We start from the raw sequence: 21,848 nt of genomic DNA on the forward strand, positions 1-21,848 counted from the left end.
AAAATACCCCATATGTGGATGTAAAGTGCTGCACTACAATGCTCAGAAGAAAAGGAGCGCCATTGGGATTTTGAAGCGAAAATTCGTCCGGAATTGAAGTCCACGTGTGTTTAGAAAGCCCCCATAGTGCCAGAACAATGGACCCCCCCCCCCTCCACATGTGACCCCATTTTGGAAACTATACCCTTCACGTAATGTAATAAGGGGTACAGTGAGCATTTACGCCCCACACGTGTCTGACAGATTTTTGGAACAGTTCCAAAGATCTGTCAAACGTCAGTGGGGTGTAAATACTCACTGCTCCCCTTATTAAATTCTCTGAGGGGTGTAGTTTCTAAAATGGGGTCACATGTGGGGGGATCCACTGTTCTATTCTTGTGAAACACCTAAAGGGTTAACACACTTACTAAATGTCATTTTGGATACTTTGAGGGGGGCAGTTTTTATAATGGGGTGATTTGTGGGGTATTTCTAATATGAAGGCCCCTCAAATCCACTTCAAAACTGAAAACTGGTCCCTGAAAAATTCAGATTTTGAAAATTTTGTGAAAAATATGAAAATTGATGCTGAACTTTGAAGCCCTCTTATGTCTTCCATAAGTAAAAACATGTAAATTTTATGATGCAATCATAAAGGAGACATATTGCATATGTGAATCAATATATAATTTATTTGTAATATCCATTTTCCTTATATGCAGAGAGCTTCAAAGTTAAAAAAAATGCTAAATTTTCACTTTTTTCATCACATTGTGGAATTTTTCACCAAGAAATGATGCAATTATCGACAAAATGTTACCACTAACATAAAGTAGAATATGTCATGAAAAACTATCTCAGAATAAGAATGAAAGGTAAAAGCATGCCAGAGTTATTAATGTTTAAAGTGACAGTGGTCAGATGTTCAAAATATGGCCGGGTCCTTAAGGTATAAATGGGCTGGGTCCTTAAGGGGTTAAAAACTGGGATACTGACTACAAAGATAAAAATGAACTTTTATAAAGAAGTTATTATAAATTGACATGTAACACCAAGAAACAAGATACCAATACTTTCATTGTGTTGTACAACCAAAAAATTACCGCATAAGATGCTGGATAAATTGTGGAAAAATAGTCACTCAACAAAATGAATTGATCCTATTGCAATTAATTATAGAGTAGGGGGGATAGCATCAGATGGAGCCCGGGCAGCTGCAGAGTGATGCCAGCCCGGGCTCCTTTTAACATCTTACAGTGCCGCAGAGTTTCTATATCCCATACTGTAGTATCAAATTTCCCGCCGGGTCCCGAGATTGGCTGCTCGGTCCCGGCCAATCACGGGACCCAGCGGGAAATGTGAAATTACAGTAGAGACTAGAAAAACTCTGCGACTCCGAGGTATGTTAAAAGGAGCCTGGGCTGACATCACTTTTCAGCCGCCCAGGCTCTGTCAGATCCTAACGTCGCTACCCTAACTTAATGACAGGGACACTGATTTACATCCCACCATTGTCTCTCACCTGCCCGTGCTGCACATCTCCCGCCCGCTACCTACTACAATACTTCAACTCCCAGCATGCCCTCACTGTAAGGGCATACTGGGAGTTGTAGTCTTGCAACAATTAACAGACAGATGGGAGATGTGCGGCATGGGCTAAGCTAGGGTAGCGGAGTTAGAATCAGACAGAGCCTGGGTAGCTGCAGAGTGATGCCAGCCCGGGTTTCTTTGTACAGTTGTAATATCATATTTCCCGCTGGAGCTGTGATCACGGCTGCCAGAGGGAAATATAAAAATTTGCTCTCAAAAGCCGTTTTGTAAGCCAGCTCTGGGCTGGCTTACATTTACAGAGTTTTTGAGGAGTTGCGACTTTTTGTGCGACTTTTGCACTTGATAAATCCCTGACCACTGCAAAGTGAAAAATGAAATTCACTTTAGTAAGCTCTTTTGTAGCTTTTTGCTAACAGCCAAAAAGTCGCACAAAAATTTGCTTAGGTGCTAATGCGACTTTTTGTACAACTTTTGTAAGCATAAAAAGAGCTCTAAATCCCTTGATAAATCTCCCCCTAAGTCGTTTGCTGAACCACAGTGCAGTCAAGTCCAAGGTGTGTGTCTGGAGTCCAGAGGAGGCCTAAAATCTGTTAAGCAGCCACAAGTCTACAAGTCTATTACCCCCAAGTCTCAGTCAGAGCTGGTAAGCTACAAACGGGGTATAGTCAGTCACAGTCAGTCAAGTCAAAGTCAACCTGTCTTCAGTCAGCGTGGTCTGCATCACAATTGTCCCAGTCCACTGCAAGTCCCAGCAAGCCCTAAGGTCTCTGAAGTCGCTGGTCACCTCCGTGGGCCTGGCAAAGCTGTATAGACTTTTCCACCTGTCTTATTCAGTAAAGCTACCGTTGTTCTGTAACTTGGCGTCGGAGTCATTATTGCCCCCGTGCCTAGCCCAGGATACCACCTTCGAGTGGTATTGAGGATAAACCCCACCCTGGCATCATGAATACAAGGGGTTAATGCCATCTTCCCCTAGGGTAATTCCATCTACCCTGCATTACACCCTCTACCACAACTTTTCGCGTCACGAACAGGATACGGGTGTGCGCCTTATGCCTAAAATACCCCTCTAGTCTGAACTGTGTCCAGTATTGCAGAGTAAAACACACGAGCAACAAAAATTGCACCAGAAAGTGTACGGGACTTTGTCTGTGAAAACTTTATATCAAGAGGCGCTTGTGAAATAGAGGGGGAGGTGAAGAAAAGACAGTTTTTTGCCATTGTGAATTGTAGAGAGCCTGTAGCTGAAAGGGTTAACTTGGTCCTCCCCATCATTCTCCCCCAGTGACACCTCTTCAGTACAGCGAGGAGGAACCAAAGAGTGTTGCACAGGGGAAGATTTTTCCGACCGGACCAAAACCGGAAGTTCCCTGGGCGCAGCCATATTGGAGGCTCCGGCTGCTGCGCTCTTCTCCGCTGTCATCTGTCAAGCACCCGCTGCAGCGCAAACTCTGCAAAAACCAACAATTGTCAGTATCAAGTCTCCGATGCCCGTAGCCATCAGTATTACCACATTACTGCCTGAAAGTCTAGTCGCAAGACAATCCATAACCGGGTGCCTGCAAAATAGAGGGGGAGAATCCATTACAGTACCCCCATTAGTCAAGTCAAAGCTGCTGCAGCGCTTCAGCAAGCATCTTAAAGGGGAACCCACCTTATTCCTCTTAAAGCGACAGCGCTCTCAAAAATCAACAGAATGTCGGAACCTAGCACCACAGATCAACTGGGTACTAGCACCCCTTCATCTCCAGCAGCGAGGTCATCACCTGCTCCAGTATCCAGGGCCTTATCCCCCCTGCCTGTAGTCAACATCAACAGTCCTGGTGTTCCAGCGCCTGCACGGTATTCATGGGGAACCCTGTTCTCCCTACCTACAATGGAGACCCCTTCATCTTGAGGGATTTCAAAGAGTGGATCCAGAGTTTGTTTGTTTTTTACTCTTTTCCTCCTAACCAACAGTTGGAATTGCTCACAGGACAACTCCAGGGACCAGCGCTAGAAAAAGTCTGCACCTGGCCAAAGATATGTCTCCGGTTATATATATACCTTGAGAGTGTATGCTGTAGCTCTGCAGAATGCCCTAGAGACTGTATAGAAATTAGATGGTATAACTCCCGAGCAGGACAACAAGGTGTTAATGGACAGATTTATTGATGGGGCTCATAATAAGTGAGACAAAGCCAAGCTGAGAATGTTAGAGGTCCAAAACCCCAACATGTCATTCCCCGCTTTCAAAAGACTGGCTATCCAAGTGATTGAGTCAGGAACTGAGTTAGAGGAAGTTTGTACACCCCTTACACCTGTTCAAGAGCCACTAGGGGTGGTAGCTAGACCTATACCACCACTGTCACCAGCCATCGCCCCAGTGTCATCTACTTTGCCAGTCACCACAGCCTCAGATCTACAGAGTGCTAGGCAGGACATTGAACAACTGACTAAGCCTGTGAAGGAGCTTGCCACCCGGGCCACTCCACCTGACCGTGAACTGCCCTTGCCTAGAAACCTGCCCCTGCTCCTGCTCCCCGCAATTTCAATTACCGTAATCCCTCACCCAATAAATACTCAGAGACTCAAAGACCTTTTTGCATCTACTGTAATAAGTCAGTACATTGGAAAATGAGGTTGAGGACCGACCCTCAGGAAAACAGTCATCAGGTCCAACCCCCCCCCCCCCCCCCAATTATCTTAATCAGGACTCTCACTTCATGTCGCCCCTTTGTAAAAGTAATTGTAGAAGGTGTACCTTTAGAGGCATTAATAGGGTCACAAGTGTCTACCATACCTAAAAGTGTTCTTTATCAGCATTGGGATTCTAGTTTATTGTGTGAGCCTGATGATGTTCATTTCAGAGTAGTTGCGGGTAATGGGCAACCAGTCCCCAAACATGGATACTGGGAGCCAACAATTCTATTGGGAGAGCATGTACTTACCGGGCAGGGAGTTATTGCAACTAATGTGACAGATAAGGGGTCTGCTGAGTTTATATTGGGTATGAACATTATGAAAAAAATTTCACTGAAGTGTTGGATGCCTTGCATGCCTCTCTTCCCCATATGTCCCCTTCAGGCCAGCGGGCTGTGCAGCACCACTCAAAAGTTCACAAACAAGGTGAAATCTGCAGAGTACGAGTTCAAGACATCAGGTCGGTGACTTTACAACCCTATACAGAGACCATCATCTGGTGTTGTGCACGTCCCGGAGTCAAGAGTAGGGACTATCAGGCCTATGCAATTAGAAGATGATCCTCTTGTTCGAGCTGAAGAAGCCTTGTCACTGTCATCAATGGCAGAGTCCCGGTGTGGTTAGTGAACCTGTCTGATTCTGCTACTCAGCTCAGTTGTACCTCCTACAGTTAAAGGACATTGTGACAGAACGCCTGGTGGCCCAACAGCATGCCGACCAAGTGGCCAAAGGATCAAGTGCGAGCCCTCCAGAGCCCTGGTGGGCGCAACTCCAGGTGGGAGACGACACTACTCCAAGGGACCAAGTCAACAGCAGGAAAAATTTACAGCTTTAAAACAGGGTTAGATACATTCCTGGAACAAAATAACATTAATGCTTATGAAGAAATATAAAATCCCATCCCTTCCCCAATATCGCGCCACACCCCTACCCTTCAATTCCCTGGTTGAACTTGATGGACGTATGTCTTTTTTCAACCGTACTAACTATGTAACTATGTAACAATGTCACCGAAAGGTACCATGAGGCTTTCAACAAACACCCCACAGACTTCGGGCATGTTTCCATGATCCAGCACCGAATCCTCACAGGTGACAGTCCACCTATCAAGGAAGACATCGCCCGGTCGGGCCAGGCATGTACCAGACTGTCAAGAAGATGCTGGCCGACATGGAAGAGGTGGACGTGATCCAAGAAAGTCAGAGTCCCTGGGCGGCGCCACTTGTCCTGGTCAAGAAGAAAGACGGAACCATCCTCTTCTGTGTCGACTACAGGAAACTGAACAATGTCACACATAAAGATGCCTACCCTTTGCCAAGGATCGAGGAGTCACTCACGGCCCTCGGGTCAGCCACTTACTTCTCCACCCTAGACTTAACCAGTGGATATTGGCAAGTGCCCATGGCTGTGGAGAATCGGGAGAAGACCGCCTTTGTAACACCCATGGGATTGTTCAAAGTTTGAAAGTATGCCATTTGGGCTATGTAATGCCCCCGCTACGTTCCAGCATCTGATTGAACATTCAGATGGGCCAGGCACGTTTCCAAGTGTCTTATTGTACCTGGACGATGTCATTGTGTATTCCAAGTCCTACCAGGAACACCTCAGTCATCCCTCAGACATCTTTCAAGTCTTAATCAAACATGGACTGAAGATTAAACCGTCAGAGTGTCATTTGCTCAAACATCAAGTCCATTAATTGGGTCATGTAGTCAGCGCAGAGGGAGTCCAGCCCAATCCTGAAAACGTGGAAGCTGTCAAGAACTGGCCTACCCTGCATATGGTGAAAGATGTCAGGAGCTTCTGGGATTTGCCGGCTACTACTGCCGCTTCATTCCACACTTTGCCCAAATTGCAGGACCCCTCACAGATCTCCTGCAGGGTACGGTGAAGGAGAACTACAATGGAAGACTACCTATTGAATGGGCCGAAGAGCAAGCGACAGCTATATACTGATGCCAGTTTTGGAGGTCTGGGAGCTGTCCTGTCCCAAGTCGAGGAAGGACAAGAGCGAGTGACTGCCTATGCCAGTGATAACCTGCGAGGAGCAGAGAAGAATGATGAGAATTACAGCTCATTCAATTTGGAACTTCTCATCCTGGTATGGGCCGTGACCAAAAAGTTCAAAGACTATTTGGCTGCCAAGCATTTTACTGTCTACACGGATAATAACCCGTTGGCCCACCTGAACACTGCCAAATTGGGTGCCATCGAAAACAGCATTGGGCTTTGAAATCAGCCAATTACAGTTTCACCATCAAGTACAAATGTCAATGCCGATGTACTGTCTCGGATGACCCCCGGTGAAGAAACACCCGTCGAAGACGGGGAGATGCCCCCATTTTACCAACAGTTCGTGAAACAGAATGTTGTGACCGCCCTCATGGACAGTGAACCCAGTTCTGAAAAGGTTAAAGAAGACCTATACACCTGGAAGACTCTTCAGGCCGAAAGCTGAGTCATGGGGGATCTTTTGGACTAACTTCTAGCGAAAAAGGTACCAACCTGTCTATGCCGGGCCCAGTGTGATTATGAGCTGAAACGTCTGTGCTGACAGAGGAAGCAACTGTTTGTGCACAAAGGACTGTTGTACTGAAATTCTTTGGATCCGGTCTCTGGTGATTGACTTCATCAGATTCTGGTTCTCCGAAGAGACGCGCCGATGGTCCTCAATAGCTACCATGACCAGTCGGGACACTTTGGAGTCCACAAGACCGAAGCTACTGTAAGGCAAAGATTCTATTGGATCAGAATGGGGAGTGACATTGAGAAATGGTACAGTGAGTGTGCAGTCTGCAACGTCACCAGGAATGTGCATAAGGATGCAAGAGCACCCCTCCATTTCATCCAGAGTGAAAGGCGCAACCAGTTGGTCGCGCTAGACCATGTCAAACTGTCTCCTAACCGGTCCATATATACTTATGTGTGGTGCTGGGCAGCGTCCGTTGCTGCCATGGCGCTGTGTCTGCGGGCGGGTGCGGCCCATAGACTGGTTTGAGTGGCATTGGGGCCGCTCTGCTAGTGGGTCGTTCCCCCTGTGGGCACTGGTGTCGCGGCGGTGGTGGTCGCCGCCCAGTGCTGCGCCATTTTATGCTAGGGACGTTAGGGACCCACTCTGAATAGGTGGCCTTGATGGTGGATCATTACTCCAAATGGGTTGTCGTAGTACCCATTAAAGATCTCACAGCCAAGACAGTGGCCCAGATGTTCTACTCCAAATATGTGCAGATCCTTTAGTGTCCGGAGTCTGTCCTAATGGACCGTGGAATGACTTTCAAGGCCCAAGTCTTCCAAGAGCTATGCCAATTCCATGCCTGCAAGAAACTCCGGACCACCGCCTACCACCCTCAGGGGAATGGTCTCTGTAAATGCATCAATCAAGCCTTTATCCATATGCTGCGAGCAGCCTCTGTGTAAAGACAAGAAGAGTGGCCCTGACTACTGCAAAAAATGCTGGAGATCTATTATAACACAGTCCATTGTTCTACGGGGTATACCCCTTTCTACTTGATGATGGGGCGACATGGGCAGTTGCCTAAAGACCGGACGTTTGGGCTACAGGCCCCGATCAATAACTCTCCGCAAGCCTCTCTTGAGTGGATCTCTTACCATCAGAGAAGGATCCAAGAAGCCAAAGAAATTGTCAGTAATAAAATGGGCGAGGCTCAACAGGGACAACAAGAGGATTATAACCAGCATGCCTCTGCCAAACCCTTCAATTGGGTGATAAAGCCTTGCTACGAAAGTTCCCAAGAACTCACAAATTGGACTCCATCTGGGAGACAGAACCCTATATAGTGACAGCCATACCTTACCCCAAATCCGATGTATATGAAGTATACATGTATATGAAGTACAGAAACCTAGGTATGAGCCACAGGTCGTATCAAGTTTTGTCTCAAAGAAGATCTACCTGTGCTCCCAGCATCGTCTCATCCAGATGTCAGACCTGCGAGGGAATACATTCCTGGTGAGGGGATCCACCCATCTATGGATTTCCCCATGTTTTCTCCAAACCAGCCGGCAATCTTCTGTGTGTCTCCAATCTCAGGACTAGTTCAACCCACGTTAGCCACCACACCAGTCCTGTCACCGTTTGCTCCGGCCTATACACCTGCCTCTCGAGTGCCTACCATGTCCCCAACATCTCCTGCACAAATGCCCGCTATTTTGAGTCCAGCAAGTCCTGAACTGATCCCAGCTCCTGAGTTCGTTGAAGAAGAGTCGGCTGCAGCTCCAGAAGTCCCAAGAGCTCCAGATGCTCCAGAGGTGGTGCTGCGCAGATCCCAAAGGTCAACATAGGGACAGTTACCAGCCAGGTACAGAGAATAGTGATAGTACCTCACATCATATTTAGTCAGTCTAGCATAGTTAATGCTAATGTCAGTTCATATATAACTAATTTAGTGATGTACATAAAGTTTTGTGCATAACACAGCTAACTAGAATGTCTAGATTAGGACTGTAGCTAAACTGTGTATTTCCAGTCCATAATGTCAAATGTTCACATATCTAACCTCTTTCCTGTTCTCGTGTATAGGGTGCTCTACTGGCCAGAGGGTTCCCCTGCAACTTAAGTAAGGCATGTATAGTGACAGAGATGCTATGTATAAAGGTAATACTGTTCTAATGTCTATAACATGCATAGAGTTTTGGGGAGTAATAGCTTTTGCCGATGGGACCCAGCAGCTAAGGCATCGGGTAGAAAGCCTCCAGCAACCCGGTCCGCACCAAAACGTGTTATGTCTGCAGTTACAAGGTTCATAAATCCACATGTTGTACTCCCCTCACCAAGGGAGCATGTATGGACATTGTTGATTAATGCTACATGGACTCGTCCCAGTTTTATTGTCCACTACTCAGACCTGTGAAGGACATTCTGAAATAATGCCCCAGGAAATGTTGTCACCACTAGGCCTCAGTGGCCACTTTCAGTCGTCTGCCCTCCAGGACTTGGCACCGAGGATGGCTGTGTTTAAGAGGGAGAGTTTGTGGTGGTCCAGTACAGGAGTTGTACACTTGTACCCATGCTGCCTGTCAGGAAGCCTCCCTGCAGTGTCCCTTGCATCTGTTCCCCTTGTACAGTTATTTTTATGCTATGTAATGTATATAAAATGTTGTAGCTTTGAGAAAAGTTGTCATGTGGTTAAACATCTGTAATGTTATTATAACCCAGCTAGGTGTCAGTGACCATTTGACCAAAGGGTTACCTATGGGACCTCACCAGAGTCTCCCCTATATAAGCCCTGAGAGGAGTCTCTTCACTCTCTTGGAGCTCTGCTCTCTTTGGAGACTAAGTCTTTGCTGAACCACAGTGCAGTCAAGTCCAAGTCAAGTCCAGAGGAGGCCTAAAGTCTGTCAAGCAGCCACAAGTCTACAAGTCCACTACCTCAGTCTCAGTCAGAGCTGGTAAGCTACAAACGGGGTATAGTCAGTCTCAGTCAGTCAAGTCAAAGTCAACCTGTCTTCAGTCAGCGTGGCCTGCATCACAATTGTCCCAGTCCACTGCAAGTCCCAGCATGCCCTAAGGTCTCTGAAGTCACTGGTCACCTCCGTGGGCCTGGCAATGCTGGATAAACTTTTCCACCTGTCAAATTCAAGCTACCGTTGTTCCGTTCCGTGCCTAGCCCAGCATCCAGCGGTATACCTTCGGGTGGTATTGAGGATAAACCCGGCCCTGGCATCACGAATACAAGGGGTTAATGCCATGTGCCCCTAGGGTAATTCTATCTGCCCTGCATCACACCCTCTACCACAGCTTAACTTAACTGGAGGATGAGAAGTGGGGGACCAGCTTTCTTTGAAATACCTTGGCCATATTGGCCATATTGAGGACATCACACACGAGTCTGGTGTAAGTCATGGAAAATTAAAACAGAACGTAGCCTTATTCTCATGTGCAAATAACCAATTTTTAATAAAGTGTTTTGATAACAAGAAATAGCAGGTAAATTCAAACTGATTTAAAGGGGTTATCCAGGAACAGAAAAACAGATCTAATTTCTTTCAAAAACAGCTCCACATCTGTCCTGAGGTTGTATGTGGTATTACAACTTGGCTCCATCCACTTCAATTGAATTAAGCGGCAGAAACACATATTTGTTAACAACCAATGTAAAAGGGATGGATCATATCTATTACATCAAACAATAAAGCAAAAAGCAAACAAGCAAAAAGAGAGATGCAGCATAAAGTAGTGGATTAAATGAAAGTAGAAAGTCAAAGTCTCATTCAGTCCATTGGGGCAGACTGATTTCATCCAAAAAATCTGCCTTGTTTCATGTTGTAAGATCACTCTATCCCAATGGGAATTTGACAGGCTTAATGCCACAAAAAACAGGAAACAATTTTACGTGATAGGAAATACATGTATCAATTTCTTTCTGATATCTTCTGAAAATAATTACAGTTAACATATTTCTAACCTTTTCCTCACATGTGGACATAATTGTGCCTCCATTTTTTTGGTCCTTGCAATAAATGAGCATACAGTTACATGCAGGCAATGGACACAGGGACAACATTTTGACATTAGCTGCCTGAGATAGCTAACAGTCACAGCTAGCTAGCTCAGGAAAAGTCAGAATAGTCTTATGTACGCAGTTGCTATGAGTGGCCAGTTAAAGAGTACCTTCCATGATCTTGTTAAATGTTATAATCCTCCCAGTTTACTGGCCACATCGTGATGAACCACCCCAGCCTTTATTTTAATTATTTTTTTCATTTTCTACCTTGATATTGCTCTGTATTTTCTGCTCAGTCTCAGATTCACAGACTGGGAAGGGGCATTACCCATGTGACATCATATGAAGCCATACAGGGGAGAACTTCCTCCCTCCCTCTGCTACACACAGCCCAGAGCAGTTCAGTGTGTGAAGCGTACGGGTGTGTCCCTCTTTTGTACTCCAGAGACTTCCAGCAGAGCAGGTGGTCCATCAGCCTTCCCAGGAGTGTCGCAGGCTCCTGGGGAGAGTCTCCCTGCATGGAGCCCCGGGATTCCCAGGCCTCCACTTCCCATTCTTCCAGGCTGGCGGGGGGTGGAGAGAAAACAGCTACAGCTATTTTTCCGGCCGGAGGGAGAAGATCCAGCAGAGTCTGCAGCAATGCAGGCTCTGCTCCTCCGGCAACGGATGCCAGCCAGAGATCTGGTGGACGGAAGGCAAGGAGGAGAAGTGTGGAGATGTAGGCAGAGAGAGGGCCCAAGGAGTCCAGCGCCACCTACTGCTCCCGCATGGCCGCGCAGTTTGCTGGGTATGATCAGTGCGGCAAGGAGCTGAAGTTGACCAGAGAGGATCTTCGTGGGGCACAGAATCTGGTGAACACAGGATCCAAAACGATCAGGCCAGAGCTAAAGAAAAGGATCTCTGCATTGAAATCAGAGATTGTGAAGCTGGAGAAGAGGAGAGCAGAGATCATGGAGGTGAGCAATCTCTTTAAGGAGAAGCTGGAGAACGACAACCGGTTTGCCACCATGAAATCCCCAGGTAAGGTGAAGGTGGAGGTGGATGATGGGGAGAGTAGTGGCGGTGAAGATAGTGAGGATGGCGGTGAATGTGTAAAGGAGGAGGAGGGAAAGGGAAGTGTGCAGGTTGTGGAGGAAGAGTTTGTAGCTACTCCATGTAATACGCAGACCACCAAGACCACCCAGGACAGCTACATAGAGCCAGCCTAGGTGGCACTTCCTTTGAGTGAAAGTGAGGAGGATGATGTGGAGAGTGAGTCTGGGGGATTGCTGAGAGCGATTGTTATGCAGGAGTCCCCAGCCCACCTCCAGAATTTTACATTTGGAGATGACCAGTGCGATGATGTGGCAGTGAAGCGAAAATCTAAGAAGCAGAAGACCAAGGAGACAGGGCAGTACATATTTGTTCCTTTCCAGCAGTCAGGGCAAGCTGCAAAGCTGGTTCAGACTGCTTGGCCCCCCAGACTGCCAGACCGTGTATCTATAGTGGAACGGGGCCAGCATGGGGGGTACAGCATGGCATCAAATATGGTTGCGGACGCTATAAATGTGAATCCCACCCATCATGTCGATAGGGAAGGGCAGGATGGGTTTATGGTGGGCAGAGGCAAGTTACGCTGCCGTGTGCTCAGGGGGAGATTCCCCGAGTGCTTTGGGCACTACCGGCGCTGCAGGGCACTCCCCTGTGAGGGGGGGTTTCCGGGTGCCAGCGGAGGGTCCGGGTGCTCGGGGTGATGGTCCTCCGAGTACAGTATGTTCTGCGGGCGCAGCGGGGCACTCCTCTGTGAGGGGGGGCGGAAGTGTCCAGGCACCTGGATCAGCCGCAGAGCCCGTGCAGTTGAGCAAAGGAAAAGAGAGTGTGGGAGGAGCTGGGGTGCGCTCGGAGGGGCAGCCCCAGACTCCAGAAGTTACATCATCCCTGGAGAAGAAGCCATCAGCGTTGACCCCAGCAGCTAAGCCGGCACAGAAATTCTTTCTTAAACCAGCTACACTACAAGTCCCAGCCAGCCCAGAATTTGTTAGGCAGGATGCTAAAAGTGTAAGATGTGAGAATGATGGGTGTAGTAGTGTTGTGGATGAGAGGAGTGTATGTAGGAATGGTAGTGGTATGAATGGGAAGTCTAGTTTGGATGAAAATAAAGATGATGAGAGAAGTGGTGGGAATGGTGTTATTAGTGGTTCTGGGTCTGGGCCTGGTCTGGCTCCCCCACTCCCCCCCCCCCCCCCCCAACCGGTAGTGACTGCTCCGAGGAGCTATGCCAATGTCACGGCCGGGGGTTCAGGGGGGTCCCCGGCTCTGTCCGGCACTGGAGGCCATTTGCAACAGCGCCTCCTGGAGGCTCTGTGTAGGGGCAACAGGTCGAGGGAAGGGATGAGGTCGACCTGTCTTTCTGGATAGAGAGGCACGGTCTGGGGGCTTTCCGAGAGCGGAACGGTCTGGTTCCTCCCGACAACCGGACAGGACAATAATCGTAGGAATGTGGTCCGTCTGATTTGGAGGGGTGAGGATGCGTGCCCACCTTGCGCAAAAGTGGTTGAGCTCCTCCTGCAGATGGAATTCAGGGTGCGTGACATCTTTGCCCTGATTCACCCGAGTTTGATGTCAGTTTCGTTCGGCCAGAGGGTCTCAAACTCTTCTGGTCAAACTACGAAGTGGCAAAGAACGAGCCTGGCTGGCGGGATTTCTCCGTAAAGGCGATTTCCCGTCAGAACTGTCAAGAAGGTGACAGTTTTGACCCGTAACAAGTCACTTTCTTGTTATGACATCATGACCTGGCTCGGACGGTATGGGGATGTGACAAACACGCCCAAGAAAAACTTGGACGAGCACGGGATCTGGTCCGGGGCCTGGACGTTTTCTGTCAAACTCAAGCGTTCAGGGAGTACGGTTGCCCACATTCCGTCAGCCGCCTTCCTTGGACGTGATACAATCCAGGTCTTCTACCATGGGCAGCCTAAGGTCTGTCACAGGTGTGGCAGCCCCACCCACTTTAGCGCAGCCTGTACTGTGCAGATCTGCGCTTTGTGTAGTGGGGTGGGTCATCTGGCCGCATCCTGTAGGCAGATCCGGTGCCACCTATGTGGTGTCCTCGGACACCCTTTCAGCCATTGTCCTAGCACCTTCGCCCGTGCAGTGGCCGCTCCAGCTGAGTAGAGCTGTGAAGTTGCCTCGGCTGGGGAGGGTAGGGATGGGGGCGCAACAGGGCTAGTGAGGAGGAAAAAGGGCCCTGCCAAACTAAGGCGGGAGGAAAATCATAGGAGGAGTAGGGAGCTGGAGTGCCCAGGTGACTAGGGTAGCTCTGGCCCCATCTCCTGAAGAGGGCCCTGTAACCACTGAAGCCCTGGAGGAGAATATGCTGGATGAGGAGATCAGGAGGCTTCACAGAGAGGAAGGCAATATGGCCGACCCTTCCGATTCCTCCCACTATGAAAGTGTGGATCAGGAGAGTGGGGTGAGGCCTAAAAAGAAAAATAAGGGCAAAAGAAAAGGGAGATAGAAAACTTCAGAGCCCTCTGTTCCTTGTACTACGGGCCAGATCCAAAACGGAAGCCTGACTGCCCCCCGCCCTTGATTGACCTGTCAAACCGGTACCTCGTCCTCGATACCATCTCCTCCCCCTCCTTGGAGGGGGAAGGTGAGGGCGAGGTGCCCAGGGAGAAAAAGCCTCTGGGGGGAACTGGGCCCTGTCCTGTTGAGACACCTTCCTCAGAGGGCAGGGCTAGACCGGGGCCAGACAGAGACGGGGACCATATGGATCAATCAGAATCCAAGAAAAGGTCCAAAAGCGGTCCTGTCTACTCTTCTTCTTCGGGGATGAGGGGTCTAAGAAGAAGGGGAAACAGAAGTAAAGGGTGTGGCCATCTAATTTAATCACCCTGTATGGCGGCACTCACCCCATTGACGCTGGCATCTATTAACTGTGCCAGCATAAAGTCTGATATGGCTAGGTTTGCAGCCTTTGATTTTCTCGGCCGTGTTGAAGCCGACATTTTCTTTTTACAGGAGACCAGGTTGTCAGATCTAGCCTCTCTGGTAAAAGCCAGAAGAGAGTGGAGGCACGGTCCCTCCCACTGGTCTCTTGCGGCTGAGCCGTATAGTGGGGTGGCGGTCCTTTTTACCGCTCCTGTTGAATGCCGATGGGTAATTGAATGAGAAATGGGGAGGTTCCTTATCTTAGATGTCTTCATGAAGGGACAAGAGCTCCGGCTCATTAACATCTATGCCCCACAAACCAGGTGGGGCCATAAAGATCTCTTTATGAAGATTAAGCCCTTTCTTTTTACGAGTCGGCAAGTGATTTTTGGAGGGGACTTCAATAATGTCACGAGGTCCCAAGATAGGAGAGGTTCCAATAGTACGCTAACTTCTGACAGTGTGGCCCTTAATAATATAGTTAGGGAAGCACGCCTAGAGGATGCCCACATCTGGAGCCCCTCAGGCCTCGCGGGCTTCACCTTTCATTGAGGTAGCTGCATGTCTAGGTTAGACAGGTTTTATTTAAAGGAGGAAGCCATCTCTTCCGCAGTGTCCGTGGTTGAGGTGGAGTTCTCCAATCACTGCATAATTTTGTTTTCCTTGAATGTTTCAAAGACCCCCCCCCCCGGATGGGTAAAGGTTATTGGAAGCTGAATTCGTCCCTCCTGGAGGAAGCGGAGGTAAGACAGTCCTTTGAGGATTTTCTTCAGAGTCAGGTACCTTTACTGGACCTATGTAGTAGTAAGTCAGAGTGGTGGGAGATATTAAAGAAGTGGGTTGCGGGGTTCTTCCGCCAGCTATCGAGCATCAGGTCCCTGAACAGGTATCGCCTGTATCAGGGTCTGAGGATGAAACTCAAACTTCTCGTCTGGACTGGAGTGAAGTCCTTGATGATGAGGTGTCAGTACGATAGACACGCATCTTTGGTTTTTGAGAGGGATTATGAGAGGTACCGCTCGCCGGAACCTTACAGAAACTGCAAGATGTCAGTGAGTAGTAAAGTCATTTCAGGACTGATTGATAGTACAAGGTCTCTCAATCGGTCCAGATCAGGGATCTTGGAGGTCGTCAAATCCTTCTACTTGCACCTCTTGGGAAGGAAGAATCTGGATTGGGATGTGATGTCGGGTTTCCTGGCTGAAGCCATTCCTGAGCCAGGGGTAGACCCCTCTCTTGGCGTTTTAGCAGAAGAGATCAGGGAAGAGGAAGTGAGACAGGCGATCGAGGGGCTTGTCCCTAAGAAGTCACCAGGTCCGGATGGCTCAACATCTGAGTGGTACAGAACCTTTAATGAGTCTTTAGCTCCCCTCTTGACTGAGGTATTCAATGAGTGTCTCTCCTCGGGCACTCTGCCGAAGTCAATGAGGAGGTCAGCCCTGATTCTTCTCACAAAGGGTAAATATCCCAGCCGTATTGAGAATTGGAGGCCCATAGCTCTTCTCAATACGGACAGGAAGCTTCTGGCTAAGATACTGTTTAATCGGTTGGTGAAGTTTGCACCCCGGCTCCTTTCGGAGGCCCAGCACTGCACTGTTCCAGGCCGAAGCACCTTAAGTGCTATCCTTAGTGTCAGGGAGGCAGTGGAGCGGAGTATTGCGGTTTTCTGAAAGGGGTACTTGTTGTTGTTGGATCAGGCCAAAGCATTTGATCGGGTGAACCACGAGTACCTCTGGTCCGTCCTCCTGAGATATGGCTTACCGAGTACTTTTGTTAATTGGCTTAAGATCTTGTATGCAGGGGCATCTGGAGAACAGTTGGTCTGGCCGCTCTTTTGAGGTGGGGTGCGGAGTCCGTCAGGGTTGTCCTTTGAGCCCGCTCTTATATGTGTTCGCAATCGATCCCTTCCTTAGGAGGGTGAGTCGCGGACCATTGGCAGGAGTTGGGATGAGTCTGGCGGAGCCGGGTGTCACCCAGGGAGTGGTGGCGTACGCTGACAATGTCACTATTTTTGTCTCCTCGAGAGAGGAGGTCGATGTGGTGATGTTGGAGGTGGACAGCTACTCAGAGTGTGAGTGTGTCAGGATAAGTGTGAGAGTCTCTGGCTGGGAGGGAGAGATCCCACTTTTGATCTCCCGGACACCCTTCCAGGGCCCCAAGAATCAGCAAAAGTCTTAGGCATTACATTCGGCTAGGATGATTATCCCACCAAAAACTGGGATGGTAAGCTCCAGGATGCCACTCAGAGGGTGAACCAGTGGAAAGGTTGGTCTTTGACCTCAGGGAAAGGGTACACCTGATCAAATCGTACCTGCTCCCCTTGTTTATCTATCTGGGCATTGTATGTATCTTGCCAGAGGCTTACTATACTAGGATCTACAGCCTGTTTTTCCAAGTGTTATGGGGGGAACAGGATCAACCTAGTCAAGAGGGAGGTTACATACCGCACGAGGAGACTAGGGGGTTTATCTATGGTAAACTCGGTGGTGTTCTTTACGAACACCTTCTTGAAAGCTAACCTTGCAAACCTCTGGAAAGAGAGGGCTCCTCCATGGGTAATCTCCTGCAGGGAATGGTTTCAGCCTTTCTTCCAGGAATGGGAGAGAGAAGGGCGAGTGAAGGACCTCCATATGCCCCACGGATATCTTCCGGCTTATGCTACCCCGACTCTGAAGGCGATACATCGGTGGGGTCTGGGAGTGTGGGAGATCAGGACCCAGTCAAAGCAGTTCCTTGATAAACGGGTTCTATTGACCCACTTCCAGAAGCCTCTGGTGCTCAGGGACTGCCCAGGTCGGGATCTGAGGGTGGGATTGTACCTTTTAAACATGAAAAGGATCCCCCAGAAGTTTTGGGACTTGGCCTGGTGCTGCTTTCAGGGGAAGCTATATGTAAGGGACAACCTGAAGTACAGGAACTCTGATGACTGGGAATGTCACCGAGAAGAGTGCAGGGACACGCTGGAAAGCATGGACCACTTCCTGCTTCATTGTCCCTTTAATATAGGGGTTTACAACAGGGTGGGTGCTTCCATCGGCTGAGTAAACTTGCCGGCCTTATCTATCCGGAGTGGGCTTATGGGGCATTCAGGACCCTGGGTGGCCGAGACCGGGGCACTTTATTCTTAGTTAGTTTAGTGATTAGGTACTACACATGGAATTTAGTGTCGACCCAACAGAAAATCCTCTCTGACGTGGAGGTCTGTAGGAATATCATCGGTGACCTCGGGAAGATCAGGTCTTTGGAGTCTTTGGAGTCTTGGTACCAGTAGGGCTCCTCTCCTATGGAGAGGTTTTTCTTTGGATGTGCCCTAGGTGCTAGGCCCTTAAGGTAAAGTACCTTAATTTTAGTTAGGGATAGTGTATATATGTTTGGGTGAATATGGGGTCAGTTTCATGAAGGGATAGCAATAGGGTTAGAGTCTGATAGGGAAAGGAATTAAAATTTACTTTTATCAGGATTGCCATCCGTCTTCCTGGTGGGGGGCTATGCATGTCACCTTAGCCTTTTGTTTTGTCTTCTGTGGATAGACTGTAAAGGGCTTGCAGGCAACCAAACTTGGGCTTTGTGGGGTTGTGTACTGTATTGTTGTCATTGTTATGTTTGGTGTGTATACATTTTTCTGTATTATTCTGTATATATATTGTTATGTTTTATTAGGTGGGTATGGGTGTATTTTAGGTTGGGTGGGTGTTTTTTTTTGGGGGGGGTGGTCTGGCATGGGTCAGTTATGGACAAAACATGGACAATCAGTGTTCTATGGACTCTGACCCATGTCCAGAGGGGATGGTGGGTGATTTGGCACTTTTTCTTCTACATTATATGTATATGTATTAAGTTATATTATGTATAAGTATTTATGTATAGCTATTTTTGTATAAATATTCATGAGTATTTTGCACATTGTTATGGTTATTTTAGGAGAGGGAGGAAGGCAGTCGGACGAGTTTTTCAGTTTGATAGTTCTATGGTATTATTATTTAATTAATTTTTAATTTTTTTTATGTTAATGTCCTAGCGTAGACAGTTTCCTTTTTCTGCAAGTTGGAGTTATTTTAAGTTAAGGCAGTCAGCCATACTTTCGTTTGGAAAAGAGAATGGAAAAAAAAAAGAAGAAAATTTTTCGTTTTACAAGTTGGATTATTTTTTGTTAAGGCAGTTAGCCATGATTTTCTTTTGTTATCTTAGAGGGGGGGAGAAGAAGAAAGGGGGAAAAAAGAGAGAAAATGTATGTAATGTAGTTTATTTATTTATTTATTTTTGTTATGGCGAGGGAAGCCTTATTTATGTTTATAAGGATATGGAATATGTGTGTGTGTGTGTTTTGGACTTAGGTAGATCATTATTTGTTAGATTACCTGGGCTGGCCTGTTTGAGTTATTTTGAGACAGAAAGTCTGTATTTACGTTAAGTTTTGCAAATTTTTGTTACAGTCAATTGGACTTGTTTTGTGTTCTGTAAGGTTTTTAAAATTGCTGCATGAACAATAGTTAGAAATGTCTATGGCTAAATATCAATGCCATGGATACAACAATGATAATTTATTTATCGTAGTGTAGTCATTATATTATAAAACACCATGGATACAAATGTACTAGTAACATCTCCAGAATCACTTAGTCCTGTGATAGAGCAGGGAGCATTAGATGTGTACTAAACTGTATACATTAAAGGGGTACTCTGGTGGAAAACTTTTTTTTTTTTTTTGTAAATTGGTGCCAGAAAGTTGAACAGAGTTGTAAATTACTTTTATCTAAAAATGTTAATGCTTACAGTACTTAATAGCTGCTGTATACTACAGAGGAAGTTATTTTCCTTTTTTGAATTTCATTTCTGTCTGACCACAGTGCTCTCTGCTGACACCTCTGTCCATGCCAGGAACTGTCCAGAGCATGAGAGGTTTGCTATGGGAATTTGCTCCTGCTCTGGACAGTTCCTGACACAGATACAGAGGTGGTCAGACTGAAAAGAGATTCAAAAAAGAAATGAACTTCCTGTGGAGCATAGAGCAGCTGATAAGTACTGGAATGATTAAGATTTTTTATATAGAAGTAATTTACAAATCTGTTTAACTTTCTGACACTAGTTGATTTAAAAAAAAAAGTTGTTGTCCACCAAAGTACCACTCTAAACATGTACCAAGGTGTTACATACAGCCCAGTTACAGCAGTGTGATCTGATACCACATTGTAGCCCTGCAGATGGACAAGCTTGTGTTCTGATCCAAGACGTAGCCTACTTGTGACTACACAGACCAAATTGATTTTCTATGTCAATGGCTTAGCAGCTTTGAATTGAAATGGAAGGTTACCGCACAGCCAGATGAAAGTCTAAATGAAAACCACACTGATTTGCATATTAGTATGGTTCACTGCCACATTTTGTCTGATATCTGAGAACCAATCTCAAGCAGAATACACATATTTTGGAATTCATTTGGCAGCCATTATGTTTTTTTTTTTTTTTAAACTGCTCCAATTTTGCAAAATAACAGCAAAACCACAATACCATTCCTGTAACACCAACAGAAACCTGTGTGAACACTGCATAAATATTTTGACAAAAATGTACTAAAATTGCTACTACATTGATTGTTAATGATGGTCTTTATATGTTTTTAAATGATTGTCTGCACATAGTATATGCCACAATTATATACTGTCGTTATTACCTCCATATACTGTAAGCTGTAAATTATTTTATTGTACGGGTTGCCATATTGCAGTTACAAATACCATATTTTACAGCAACTGAAGCCTTAAAAAAAGAAATGTCAACTTTAACCAGTAAAGTGAATTCTCTACAATCAAAAGTGAATCAACAGGAAACAGGTATTTATTGTCCAGAAATAATTTGTACCATGTTTTTCCAAAGTTGTGGTTAAACAGAAGCTTTTTTGCTGCAATTTTAGAAAATGGGTACATGCAGTAGCGAAGCCTTAGGCTACGTTCACACAGTGTTTTTCTAGGCATATTTTATTTGTAAAAATGTGTCCGCATTTCTTTTAACATCATTGTGCTCTATGTAAGTCTATGGGAACGTGGTTGTCTGTGCACACAATATGTAAAAATACGGCCACATTCTTTACAGCTGCGTAAAAAAGTGACAAAATACTTATTTTTACATATTGGCCCTGATTTACTTAAACCCGAGCATTTCATTTACTAATCTGTCGCCCATCTCTGGGTTTTTTTTTTGTCGCACGGGTTTAAATTCATTTATTCTGCACTGACAGGCAGTATTGCCAAGATGATTACAGAAATATCCAATTAAAGATAGGAAAGTGAGAAGCAAACACACAGAACAGAATAAGATATATGGGTCAAAAAGAATTTAAAAAAAGTTGTACAATGTAACATGTTGAAAGGCTGCATTCACACAGCCATCTGTCTCTATACATTCAGACTACATTAGTGCTTGTACTACTACCCCCATCATTGAACAGGGTCTGTTCCATGGTGGGGGCAGTAGTACAGGGGCTGAGGGATTGATCGCACCGGGTCTGACTTCTGAGACCAGATCCGATCAGAAGTTATTAAGCAGGGGAGCGGGCTGCATGCTCCTCCCCAGCGATGTACAATGTACTTTTACCTATATAAATGCACTGCGGGGGCAAGACTTATATAGCGCAGCAGGGGGCAAGATATATAGAAGCGCTGCCAGGGGCCAGACATATAACCCCCAGCGATTCTATATATCTTTCCACACCGCAGCACTTCTATTTGAAAATCCCCCCGGGAGCCCTAGATGGCTCCTCAGTACCAGCCATTCAGGGCTCCCTGTGGGGAATTTAAAAATGAAAGTAAAAATACACTGTACATCGCTGGGGAGCGGAGCATGCCGCCCGCTCCCCTGCTTAATAACTTCTGATCGGATCGGGTCTCAGAAGAGACCCGGTGCGATCAATCCCTAAGCCCCTTTACTAATGCCCTCAACATGGAACAGACCCTGTTCCATGATGGGGGTGGGATTCACTCGGTTATGAGTAACTTCCCGGCAGCTCAGAGCTGTGGGGTTTTGCTGAAGAGTCTTTCATCATACTCGGAGTATTTTTTCTTTTTTGTCGGGAACACGCCCCTTTTTTGGCTAATTACGCCCATTCTGATGGGTTTAAAAACCACACTTAGTGATGGTATTTTGTATAGGGAAATTGCGTCACACAAAATGCCGCATGGGCTATTCGACACAAATTTGGTTGCACAACCCGAGAAAAAGAGTCGGGTTCACATTAGTAAATCAGGGCCATTGTGTGCACAGACA

General features: G+C 46.8%; 1 protein-coding gene across 1 annotated transcript in view; it reads left to right on the top strand.

Annotated features, from left to right (window-relative positions):
* Positions 1-21,848, top strand: part of LOC130283190 (pulmonary surfactant-associated protein D-like) — a 57,282-nt gene that overhangs the window by 18,735 nt on the left and 16,699 nt on the right. Inside the window, exon 3 of the mRNA XM_056532394.1 lies at positions 20,336-20,419. Within this exon, the coding sequence (XP_056388369.1) occupies positions 20,336-20,419 (84 nt within the window). The remainder of the gene's footprint in view (positions 1-20,335; positions 20,420-21,848) is intronic.

The sequence above is a fragment of the Hyla sarda genome, chromosome 7 (assembly GCF_029499605.1).
Source record: "Hyla sarda isolate aHylSar1 chromosome 7, aHylSar1.hap1, whole genome shotgun sequence".
NCBI lineage: Eukaryota > Metazoa > Chordata > Amphibia > Anura > Hylidae > Hyla > Hyla sarda.